This window comes from Papio anubis, chromosome 4 (assembly GCF_008728515.1).
Source record: "Papio anubis isolate 15944 chromosome 4, Panubis1.0, whole genome shotgun sequence".
Classification (NCBI taxonomy): domain Eukaryota; kingdom Metazoa; phylum Chordata; class Mammalia; order Primates; family Cercopithecidae; genus Papio; species Papio anubis.
In genome coordinates this window covers 164,966,312-164,978,977 of record NC_044979.1, presented here as the reverse complement: position 1 = coordinate 164,978,977, position 12,666 = coordinate 164,966,312, and the positions used below count along the sequence as shown (strand labels likewise).

Sequence of the window (12,666 nt, the reverse complement as noted above, 5' to 3'; positions counted from 1 at the left end):
AAAACTTGCTGTTGAGTTTCATTTCATGACTATGACCTTCTTAACTCTGGTAAATGAAAGTGACCAACACCAGTATCCTTATCTGGAAATCACCTGTTAGTGATTGCAGCAGTTTCTTTCTACCAAATATAAACCAGTAAGTAGACAGATAAATAGTTATAGACAAATACTGAGAAACAAATCTGATATTGCAACTTTGAGCTTTAGTAGCTTCTAGCTCAAGTAGTTGATCTTAACACCGTGCTTAACATAGAAGACACTTTGCAAAATATTTGTTCCTTGAATCAAGTCTTCTGTGGCTGATCTGGGGTGCTTTATTTTGTTTTTAAAGAACTTGAAACAAAGCAGAGTTATGACTTCAATTTACTCCGAAGTGTGAGGTATTATTTTTTGAGAAAAATAGCTGTTGGAGAGTGAAAACTACCTAGCTGAACAACAAATGGCCTTTGAGATCAGATAGATAAGAGCTATGGAAGCAGAAAGAGTGATTATGCAGGTAAAGGAAGGTAAGCTAAGGTGGAATTGAAGATGTGGTGTGTGTTTTCCTCCACAGACTGAAGCGGCTCTGATGTACGATGCTGTGTACATGGTGGCCATTGCCTCGCACCGGGCATCCCAGCTGACCGTCAGCTCCCTACAGTGCCATCGACATAAGCCATGGCGTCTTGGACCCAGATTTATGAACCTCATCAAAGAGGCAAGTGATGCTCCCTCACAGCCCAGGTGCCCTTCAGCTGAGCACTGTTGGGCTTGCCCATTTGGTATGGTCCTCCCCACATGGTTCTGTTGGCATGATGCCCATAAGAGAGAAGAAGCCATCATCAACCAGTCTGCCCAGATTTCAGTGTCAAAAGTTTGTCCAGAAGGACTATCAGGAATTTCCCATTGTGATGCTGCCAAGTTCAGTGACACTGCAAGACACCATCACTTCCTCTCCTTCATGCCAGCCATGGCCGTAGCTCCTGCTGGCTCTCCACATATGTCCATAAGAGCATATGGGTGTTTCTTCCATGGTCCACTGAGTCAAGGGGAGGGTTGATCCACTACTGAAGGGTACCAGAGAGAGTTCCAGTATTATCAGTCCACAATCCCAGTGGCCTCCTAAAGCTCAGGTTGTACAGGACTGAGTGGAAGGACCTCTTTATCTTAATTACATAGTGATTGTTTTGTCATTTGTCAGCTAACTGGAAAAGTTTATTCCCATTCAAAACCTACCCAGCACATTAAAAGATTTTCGAGAGTACAGGATATTTGCAGGGATAGATATCTTCACTGATGTCCTGGGATCCTGGACTGTCCTCCACCTTTTCTTTTCTCTGAGGCAGTTTTACTCCTCTTCACAAGGCCCTTTTCTAAGCCCCGGGACTCCTTATTGATATGTATCCTGCATGATTGGCCACTCCACCACACACCTCAGGGTGTGTCTGGACTTGGTGATAAGAAATAAGGCTCTTTGACTGGGCGCGGTGATTCATGCCTGTAATCCCAGCACTTTGGGAGGTCGAGGTGGGCAGATCACGAGGTCAGGAGATTGAGACCATCCTGGCTGACACGGTGAAACCCCGTCTCTACTAAAAACACACACACACACACACACACACAAAATTAGCCAGGTGTGGTGGCAGGCACCTGTGGTCCCAGCTACTCAGGAGGCTGAGGCAGAAGAATGTCGTGAACCCGGGAGGTGGAGGTTGCAGTGAGCTGAGATCTCACCACTGCACTCCAGCCTGGGGGGACAGAGCAAGACTCATCTCAAAAAAGAAAAAAAAAAAAAAAAGAAAAGAAAAGAAAAAAGAAATAAGGCTCTTTGGAGTAACTAGGCCTGAGTATGCACAATGCTCCAATATGCTATTCTAATATTTCTCTATGGGATACAGACATGTACTTCTCAAGTGAAGAGTATTTTTTTTTCCTTTCTGTACTGGAGAAGGATGGAAACATAGTGGAAGGAAGAGGGAGGGCACGTGAAAATGCCCAGCTAAAAGCAAGGAAAGACACCTGCTTTGGACTCCTGTCTCTGCTGGTCTCTTCCACGCCTGCACACCCTCTCAGGCTGTTCAACACAACGAAAGGCTGACTGATCCATGAGGGTGAGGACCAAGCAGTCGGGATGCATAAGGATTAAGTACCTAGGCTCCAAATCTAGGTTGCTTGCAAGCCCAGGATGAGGGTGCAATTTAAGGAAACATTCATTCTTGGGTGAGAATTCTATACTTGCACAAGATTAAGAGGGAATTATCCCTTAAACTTTGTACCCTGAGCACCTCTCTTACCTTACCCTAGTCTTGGCAGTGACTGCTTGGGTTTAAATCTTAGTTCCACTAACACTGATGAGCAATATAAACCGGGCAAGTCTATTGGTCTGTTTTCATGCTGCTGATAAAGACATACCTGAGACTGGGTAATTTATAAAGAAAAAGAGGTTTAATGGACTCACAGTTCCTCGTGGCTGAGGAGGCCTCACAATCATGGCGGAAAGTGAAAGCATGTCTGTGTGGTGGCAGGCAAGAGAAAACTTGTGCAGGGAAAATCCCATGTATAAAGCCATCAGATTTCACGAGACTTATTAACTGTCATGAGAACAGCATGGGAAGACTCGCCCCCATGATCCAATTACCTCCCACTGGGTCCCTCCCAAAACGCATGGGAACTATGGGAGCTACAATTTGAGATGAGATTTGGGTGGAGACACAGCCAAACCATATCAGCAAGTTACTTACACTTCTTGTCTCTCAGTTTTCTTATCTGTAAAATGGGAACAGTATCATCTACCTCACAGCATGACTGTAAGGAAAAAGAGTAAGGCAAATGTTTGTGAAGAATAGTTCAGAAACCTAGTAAGCATCTGAAATACTAACTATTCTCTTGCCATTGGAAAGCACCACTAAGAACAGCCTCATTCAGTTTACTGAAGATGATGCCAGGAATTTCAAACTGGCAACAACAACAAAGAAATCACAAATAGGCATGAAACAAAATACCTTTTCTGACAGCTACATAACTCTGCCACACTATGCCTCATAGAAAAACATCACACGACCTCCTTTTCCCTGCAGCGATCATGGTTGTGTCCTGAATCGCCATCCTGATTACCTTGATCTTTAACAAGAAAACAGCTGGTTTTCTTTTATCTCCTAGAAGTTCAAGGAGAGGCAGAAGTGACATGAAAGCTTGGGATCAAACACTCAAGAGCCCCCAAGGCACCTTATCACTTGTACTTGAGTTGCATAAGAAGGTGAAATTACCAAGCCACATTTAGGCATGTTTAAAGAAATAATGAGCTCCAAGATGAGGGACCACACTGAAAATAAGAAGGTATTTTATATTCATTCACTCCAAAGAAGCAAATCCCTCATTTTTAATCTCCACAGTTAGGGGTAACAGGAAGGGAGGGGGATATGAATCAGAAACCATTGTCAACATTGTACTCATCCTCTTTTGTCTCCTGAGTCAGGATGTCATACGCTACCTTTGGCAGGGTGTAGGTACCTGCAGAGAAGATGGAATGGGAGTAACTAGAAGCAATGCCTCAGCCTGCTGGAGGACTGGCACTGAGGGAATTCTGAGACAACCTAAACTAAAACATGCAAAAAAGAAAATGCACGTGTTTCTTCAGATGAGTGCATAACTAAACAAAATTTTGCAAGTATCAGGTTTCATTAGGAAACGTGAAATAAGGAACTTGGTCCCCAAATTTCCCCTGCTTCTTTTTTTTTTTTTTTTTTTTTTTTAAGTAATTCTCACTTTGTAAAGAAGTTCCAAAACTAGAGCCAGAAAAAGAAAAAAAATGAAAAGAAGCAAGTCAGCAGATTGAATTTATGGGGTGAAGATCAAATTCATCACAGGAGGTAAACTTCCTGAGCAGAGGTTGTTGCATGTGCGGTAATTTCTGATAACTCCACACACTGTTGGGAATCAGTAAGCTTTCAGACACATCTTTCCAGCTCACTACCTTTCAGTGTTTGAGTCTGACTAGATAAAGGGGAAGAGTTAAAGAACATTTGAAACATGATAGAGTATGTTATTGTGTTAGCTCTCTGAGCATTTGCTAAACAAATGCATACTAGGAGATTATACATTCCCACTCAACAAGCATTACTGAAACTCCACTACATAAGCAATATTACTTGGCATCTTAAGGGATAATATCCTCAAAAAGTAGAAGACGTGGTTTCTGCCACCTAGTAATGTAAATTGTACATGGCAGAGGATTGACATGTTTCATTAAAGCTTTTTCTTATACCTCAGGATAAAACATACACTCTTCAGCAGGATATACAGGGGGTCTGATGATCTCGTTCCTGATCCCTCTGCCAGCTCTCTCATCTCCTGCCCCATCTGCAGCATCTGCTGAACCTACTGTGGCTCCCTTGAATATGCCATATGCTCCTACCAAATTATTTTGCCTCTGATTGCAATGCCATGCTCTTCTAGGTCATGCTTTATGTCTCGACTCAAGCACTAGCTCATATCTGCAGGGCTCTGACTCACAGATGTAGGCTCTGTACCTTCATTACAACTGTGGGTATGCTATAGTGTTTGTTTCCATGTCTATCTCCAAGCTATGTGTTTTCAGTCTCAATTCCCTAGCTCTTGCACAATGCTGGGCATAGAATGAGCACCCAATAAATACATGCCAAACAAGTGAATGGTTGATGAATGAATGAATGAATGAATGAATGAGCAAAGGAACCGAAGAACACACACTTACAATCTATAAGCATGTGCAGTGCTTTAGGATACACTCTGTTCATAAAAATCATATCCAGAAACAATTCAATAAGACAGAGTCAGGGGCTGGACTAGATCTGTCCACCAGGGCCGTAGGTTTTGATAGGAGAGTGAGGCACGGTTTTAAGGAAAGACCAACCTATTTAACTCTGGTGCTGGGAACACAGATTCTGAGATTTCATCACACTTTGCCATCAGTGTGAACTTAGTCAAGTCATTTAGCTTGTTTCTCACTCCTTCCTCCTATAACACGGGGAATAAAATGCCTACATCATATGTTTGTAGGGATTACATATTTTGCATGTACAGCCTAGCAAAATATTTGTCATGTAGTGGTTGCCTAATGAAGGATAGCTACCATCAAATGAAAGGTTCTGTTAAAAAATCAAAAACATTTTTCCATTTTCAAGAAAAGGAAGTATATTGGAATAAGATTGCAGTTAGATTAACACCTTTTCTTGAAATGAATTTACAGAAAAAAATGTACATGTATAATTAAGTTCACTGTATCCTCCTTTAAACTAGTTTTACCTGCTTGTTTTCTCATAAATGAGTTACATAAACCTTTGACATACTTATGTGTTTTTAATATTCTAGTATCACAAGTAGCCTTTTGTTTCTGTATTGCACTTTAGAGGTAATTGTTATTTTTCCACCTCTTTGTACAACTGATATGGTTTGGCTTTGTGTCCCCACTCAAATCTCATCACGAATTGTCATCCTCACGTGTGGAGTGGTGGACCCGTAAATCCCCAAGTGTTGAAAGAGGGCAGTGACTGGATCATGGGGGCAGTTTCCCCCATGCTGTTCTTGTGAAAGTAGCTGAGTTCTCAAGAGATCTGATGGTTTTATAAGGGGCTCTTCCCCTTTTGCTTTCTCCTCTCTCTCCTGCTGCCCTGTAAGACATACCTACTTCCCCTTCCACCACGATTCTAAGTTTCCTGAGGCCTCCCCAGCCATGCAGAACTGTGAGTCAACTAAACCTCTTTCCTTTATTTAAAAAAAGTGTCTACCATACAAGGTAGTGGTCAGGAGAAATGAGGCAACACCTAGGAAATATTAAGTATATTGCCAAACATATAAGCACTGCGTGTTTGCTATCACTGTTATTCGTGTCATCATTATTATTATTGGAATCTAGGATAAAGCAGCAGTTGTTTGCAAAATGGAAGACAGTATCTAGTGGTGGAAAACTGGAAGTTCCATGGAGACAGGCATGCAGCATGCAGTAGGCCAACTTCAATGAAGCCAGGGAATGAGGACTTTCAATCATAGACCACCCATATGATTGTTCAAGAAAGGTGAAAAAGACATTAGGCAGGCCGGGCGCGGTGGCTCAAGCCTGTAATCCCAGCACTTTGGGAGGCCGAGACGGGCGGATCACGAGGTCAGGAGATCGAGACCATCCTGGCTAACACGGTGAAACCCCGTCTCTACTAAAAATACAAAAAACTAGCCGGGCGAGGTGGCGGGCGCCTGTAGTCCCAGCTACTCGGGAGGCTGAGGCAGGAGAATGGCACAAACCCGGGAGGCGGAGCTTGCAGTGAGCTGAGATCCAGCCACTGCACTCCAGCCCAGGCTACAGAGCAAAGACTCCGTCTCAAAAAAAAAAAAAAAAAAGACATTAGGCAAAAATTAACCAGGCTGAGTGTCTTAGTTCATTTGGGCTGCTGTGACAAAATACCATAAACCAGGTGTCAAATAACAGCAGAAACTTACTAGTCATAGTTCTGCAGACTGGGAAGTTCACTATCAAGGTGCTAGCAGAATCCGTTGTCTGGTGAAGACTGGCTTCCTAGTTCATAGACAGCTGTCTTTCACTTGTTCTCACATGGTGAAAGGGGCAAGGAATCTCTCAAGGGCCTCTTTTATAAAGGCACTAATGCCATCCATTCACCTCTCAAAGGCCCCACCTCCTATTACCATTGTCTTGAGGGTTAGAAGTTCAGCACATGAATTTTGGGGGTAAACAAGCATTTGAACTACAGCAGATGCTACCAGGATACCGTAGCAAGTTGCTTCTCAGGTCAGTCTGGGAAATGGTAGCTGAATGTAGGAGCTGAGGAAGCCAAGAATTACGCTGTGTCCAGATTAGGTTCCAGCTGGATATAGGGCAATCAGTGGAGCAGCTGTGGTAGCAGCAAGCACGGAAGCATCTGGAAAGAAGGTTTCTAATCAGGGGTGCTGGGAAGAGCAGTGAACAGAGTACGGAACCGGGAATCAGAGATCTTAGGTTACGTCAGCTGTTCTTAATTATTTTCTGGGTCACATGCTTCTAGTAAAACTGACTTAAACGTAGATCCATTGTCCCCTAAAATGCAAACACATTTGTCTATAATCTCAGGGGCCTTAAAGACACCCTGGCTTCCCTAAAACCCATATTTAAGTGCCTGAATTGAGTTTTAGAGTAGAATTTGGTTGAAAAGGCATTGCTGTATAGTGAATGGCAAATGTGTAAATGAAGCATAAGGAATCCTGTTGGGCCCAGATGGAGGGATCCTATGTGGAAGCAGTGAAAAATATGCTTAAGTAAATGTGGAAAGACAATTGGAAGTTGTCTGCTAAAGTTCAAATTTGATTGATAATTGATAGAAAGCCACTGTTTTTGAGGCAGAGACAAAATGAAGTTTCAGATAGTTTATCTTGGTAGCTATATATAGGTATGATTGAAACAGGTAAACCAAAAAAGATTAATGAGGAAGGAATTGCAGACATCTTGGTTTAGAAGTGATCACCATTCATAAAGAGCTGAAAGGGAAAGGGATTTGTTCAAGAGAAATATGCAAGTGTTTCTTTGAGTACAACCCTAACTTTTCTCTTAAATTTAAATTCATCCAGTCACCTCCCTGCTGGAAATTTCCACTTGGTGGTTCTGCTGCCACCTCCATCAACAAATTCTCCATCAGGATATATTATTTTTTGACTGTTAAATCTATTATTGTTAAAACAGCTCCACTGTCAGTTAATGACAATGCAACTGGTATATCAAACAAACACAACTAGTGAAACAGCAAAGTCAATTCTATTTTTAATCTTCTCTCCTACTTAAAATTATTCAGTAGAATAATCTGGGCAAATCTCATGACTTTTTTTGTTGACTTAAGGTAATGACAGTCCTAGAGCTTCCTTATGGTGAAGCACAGCCTCAACTTCATGATTAGAATATCTAGTCTAAGATATTAATCAAAAATCCAAGTTGATTTAACATCAAATACCTCCCCTCTCTGAGCTTGATCCTTCTGGAAGACTGGTGGCATGACGGAGGGGGCATGAATACTTTCTCCTCTTTCTCCTTTCCCTGCTTACTTCCTCCCAACTCCCTTGGCTGTTGTGCCTTCTACTAGGCTCAAAAATAAATAGGACAGATCTCGCTGGGCTGGGCTGCTCTGTGCTTTCTGGGCTTAGCAGACAGTATAAGATGGTGTCCCTGGTAGGCCTGGGAGATTTCTGAAGCTAATTCTTTTTCTTGAAGCATTTCCTTTTGACTCTGTGAGTTCCTATTTGACTGTCTCTTCTGAAGTTTCTTTGACTCACTGGGTGATGGATTCCTATTTCAGTGGAAGCTTGCACTGTTTCCTCAGCCTCTTGACACCCAGGGGTACACCTCATGCTCTCTCTGCTGAAGCCTCCTGACCCCTTCGGACAGTCCCATTGACTATCTAAACCCAGGACATTCCCACAAAGTCTGCTGGATTTAAATCTGGCACACAGGAAACACTCCTTTATTCCTTTCTTGGAAATTCTGGGGTTATCTCTAATCCCAGTGCAAGCAACTTCTCCCTGTCAGCCAGAAAAGCAATTGGTCAACTCTGGTCAGCACTCTTTTGTCACTTGGGAGTCACATCACAGTCTGTAGTCCACTTTGCCTTTCTCACGTTTAGATCAGCCATTGGTCTTCTGCATCTTCAGCTGCAATGAACCTATTTCAGACTTCTCTTGGGTGACCCCAGGAAGCTCTATTAACCAGGAGTGGTGTTAGAAAGTGGCATCCCAAAGACAAGACTGGGCAGTGTGGACACACAGAGAGACAATAGCTGTCCCCAGAGAAATCTCTTTAGCAATCACCTGTACCACTCTCGTGACCTCTTTTATATATGCTTGATTTCGTAGTTGGACCCAGAAGATCTAGAACCATCTCTGGAGAACACTTCCTTTATACTTATGTATTGGGAACACTGAGGGGTGTCTGTCTCCCACTCTGGCATCCTGATATCCATTTTACTAGTACCTGAGTGGAAACATTACAGTAATATGGAGCCTGCCACTCAAATCATAGCTCTACAGGTTACCTAAGACCTCATTCCCTTAGTACACTCATCTGATTAACTAAGTCCTGTCAACTGACTGAGATATTTTTTCTCAACCTCTTTGCCCACTGCCCTCATCATTTTTCACCTGGACTATTGAAATAACCTCTAACTAGGCTCTGTATCTTTAATCTCAGCCCTTTTGTAACTATTGTCCACATATAAACAAAGCGACATACATAAATGCACAGCAGGTATTCTACCCTTTACAAACACAAACCTGCTCATAGCTTCCTGTGTCCACATCCAGGTCCATATAGAGTGGAGACAGTGGCTTTTTGTTTTCCTGACTAAACCTGCCTAATAACACCCTTTTTGTCATATAACTTTCAGCCTGCCTGCAAAGCCCTACCTCCCATTTTTCACTTAGACCAACTCTTATTCAGAATTTCTTGTCTCTAGCAAGCCTTTCCTGAACCTCTGCTGGAGGGGGCATCCTCCTTTCAACTCCGTAGCTCTGGCATATCTTTATGTTAGCACTTAGCATGCTTCACTCAAGCACTGTAAGATCTTTCCGTGGGACAGAAAGCCAATTTATCTTTGTGTCCTCAGAGCACTGTGCCTGTACATGGCAGGCATTTAAAAGATGCTTATTGAACTGAAGTCAGAAAGTTACATTCTAGCAAATTCTTAATAAATTTTGCTAAACTAATACTCAATTTTAAACTATATAAATAGTTCCTAATTGATCTGCTCCAAAATAAATTTACTGCATAAGACTGAAAAATTATTTCTAAATGTCAATGCTTATGGGATGTCACTGAGAGATATATGAAATACGGGCAGTTTTCTGCCACTGCTTTGCTACAAAAAATGTAATTTACTGGTTCTATTTTGATGAAATGGAGATTATACATTTGACTATATAAACTTAATATTTGAATTCAGCTTTTAAAAATCAAAGAGTAAAAGATAAAATTATTCATTTAGGCACCTATATGTGCTTCATATTTGTTTTTATTTTTACTTAGTAGGTCACTATGGAGTGGGGTCTTTGTTTGTTTGTTTGGTTGGTTGGTTGGTTGTATGGGATCTGGGTAAAAATTTACAGTATTGAAAATAAAAAAAGTCCCCGGAGAAACGTAAGCTCTGACATATTTTTATCCCACTGCGTCTTCACTGAGTAACACTTCCCATTATTGCATGCCATTTGATCTTCATTGCCAGGACAAGCTGTTTCTTAGTTTAATTAGATGACTTTGGATCTGGCAGCAACCTCAGTCAAATTTCTACTCTTTAGAAAAACTTCCATTTATATGTCTCATTCTGCACCTCTTGAAAGTTACCTGCATTCTGACTCTTCATTCTTCAGCATCCCTAGCTAGTCTTCACTGTGTAAAAGAAAGCCATCTATCCCAGTAGCCCCTCACATTTAGGATATGTGGACCTAAGAAAGAGTGGGTTTTCAGGTCCTTCCCTCAATTCCCTGTACAACTCTGGATGGATAAAATAGATTAGTTTCTAAAGGTTCACAATTTACATTTTTACATTTTTAACCAATCATATGTATTTGTCTTATGTATAAACATCTTTGTTTATATTATAATAGCACAGCATCTGAGGCTGGATAATTTATAAAGAACAGAAATTAATTAATTAATTAATTAGTTGTATTTATTTATTTTTGAGACGGAGTCTCGCTCTATTGCCAGCCAAGAGTGCGGTGGTGCTATCTCGGTTCACTGCAACTTCTGCCTCCCAGGTTCAAGCAATTCTCCTGCCTCAGCCTCTGAGTAGCTGGGACTACAGTTGTGTGCCACCACGCCTGGCTACTTTTTGCATTTTTCGTAGAGACAGGGTTTCACCATGCTGGCCAGGATGATCTCGATCTCTTGACTTCATGATCATCTGCCCGCCTCAACCTCCCAAAGTGTTGGGATTACAGGCGTAAGCCACTGTGCCCGGCCAGAAATTTATTTCTTACAGTTCTGGAGACTGAGAAGTCCCAGATAAAGGTACCAGCATCCAGTCTCTGGCAAGGGCTTTCTTGCTGTGTTTCCACGTGGTGGAAAAGCAAAATGGCAAAAAGGGCCTAGCTAATTCCCTCCAGCCCTTTGTAAGGTTCCTAACCCCCATTCATTAGGGCTACAGCTTCATGACTTAATCCTTTCCTAAAGGCCCCACATCTTAATACTGTGGCATTGGAGATTAAGTTTCTACATGAATTTTCAAGGAGACAAAAGCCTTTGAACCATAGCAATAACTAAAGCACTAAGACGCCTATTCCTGAAATATTCAATCAGTGGCTAGGTGAACAATCTCCAACAAGAAATGTTGCAAGGGAGTGTTGGCCTCGAATGAAGGATTCTGTCAAACTCTTCTTAGTTTACATGATTCTAAATAACATTGATATTTATAAGATAGCATCAGGGACTCATGTCAATTATCCTTGTTTTCCCATTCAACTACTAATGTCCTGGTTCTACCCCACATTGATTAAAGAATTTGCTTTCTGTACCAGTCTGTGATATATGTGTGCATGTATGTGTGCACAGTTGCACACATGTTTAATTTACTTAGAGGAATATCATTTTACACATATACATGTTTATGGAAGGAGGTGAAGATATATGTGTTTTGTGAGACTATGTGTGCGTGTGTGTATTTGTGTCTGTATCTATTTCTTTGACAATTTGCTTTTCCAATTATCTCAAGTTTTGAATTATATCTAAGTTGGTACATATTTATTATTTATCCAGTTCATTCATTTTTCACCAAAATCTAGTATTCTATAATTAATCCATTCCAAAATACCTAGTATGTGGCAGATACTCTTTTAGACACCAAGAATGCAATCATGAGCAAAGAAAAGTCCTCACTCTCAAGAAACTTATACTCTAGTCAGGGAAATCAGACAAGGATCATTGAAAAAAAAAGCTCAGAAGAGGGAAGGGCATACCATATAATGCCCTTAAGAGAGAAATGGGCATTGCTATATTATAAAACTTCTCACAGATAACATGGGACTTGAATAAATCTCTGAAAGAAAATAGGGAGCAAAGCATGCAAATATTAAGAGGATGAAAGATCCAAGTACAGGGAATAACTTGCACACTGAATACACATCAGCGTACTTGTCCAATCCCCTCTGCATGGATATTTTGGCTGCCTCTTTCTTTTATCCACACAGTCACACAATGCTGTGTTGAACATTTAAGTAATAGGCTCTCGTGCACAAATCCAAGATTTGCTCTAGAGAAGCACTGCTGCATTGTCCAATAAAAACGTAATGTGAGTGGCATATATATTAGAGTTTTTAGTAGCCACATTAAAAGTAAAGGACAGGTGGAAAGGAATTTTAATAACATTTTATTTAACCCAGTATATCCAAAATATTAGCATTTCATAATGTCATCAATATATGAATTATTAATGAGCAATTGTACATTTTTTCATGAGTCTTTTTAATCCAGTGTGTCTTTTACACTTACGGTACATCTCAATTCTGACTAGCCACATTTCAAGTGTTCGACAGCCTCCTGTGGCTACCATAATGAACTGCTGTCTTAGCTTGGGCTGCTGTAACAAAATCCTATAGACTGGGTGGCTTAAGCAACAGGCTGTTATTTCTTATAGTTCTGGAGGCTAAAAAGTCCATGATCAAAGTGCCATCATGGTCAAGTTCCGG

The 12,666-nt window shown here is 41.2% G+C and overlaps 1 protein-coding gene and 1 long non-coding RNA gene across 8 annotated transcripts in view; one reads left to right on the top strand and one right to left on the bottom strand.

Annotated features, from left to right (window-relative positions):
• The window catches only part of GRIK1 (glutamate ionotropic receptor kainate type subunit 1), a 404,603-nt gene that overhangs the window by 299,154 nt on the left and 92,783 nt on the right, over positions 1-12,666 (top strand). For all 7 annotated transcript variants that reach the window (XM_009202388.4, XM_009202391.4, XM_009202387.4 and 4 more), the window contains exon 7: positions 554-697. In XM_009202388.4, coding sequence (XP_009200652.2) covers positions 554-697 — 144 coding nt within the window. The remainder of the gene's footprint in view (positions 1-553; positions 698-12,666) is intronic.
• LOC110742688 overlaps positions 1-12,666 on the bottom strand; it is a 147,180-nt gene that overhangs the window by 58,322 nt on the left and 76,192 nt on the right. The gene's annotated exons all lie outside the window — the stretch shown is intronic.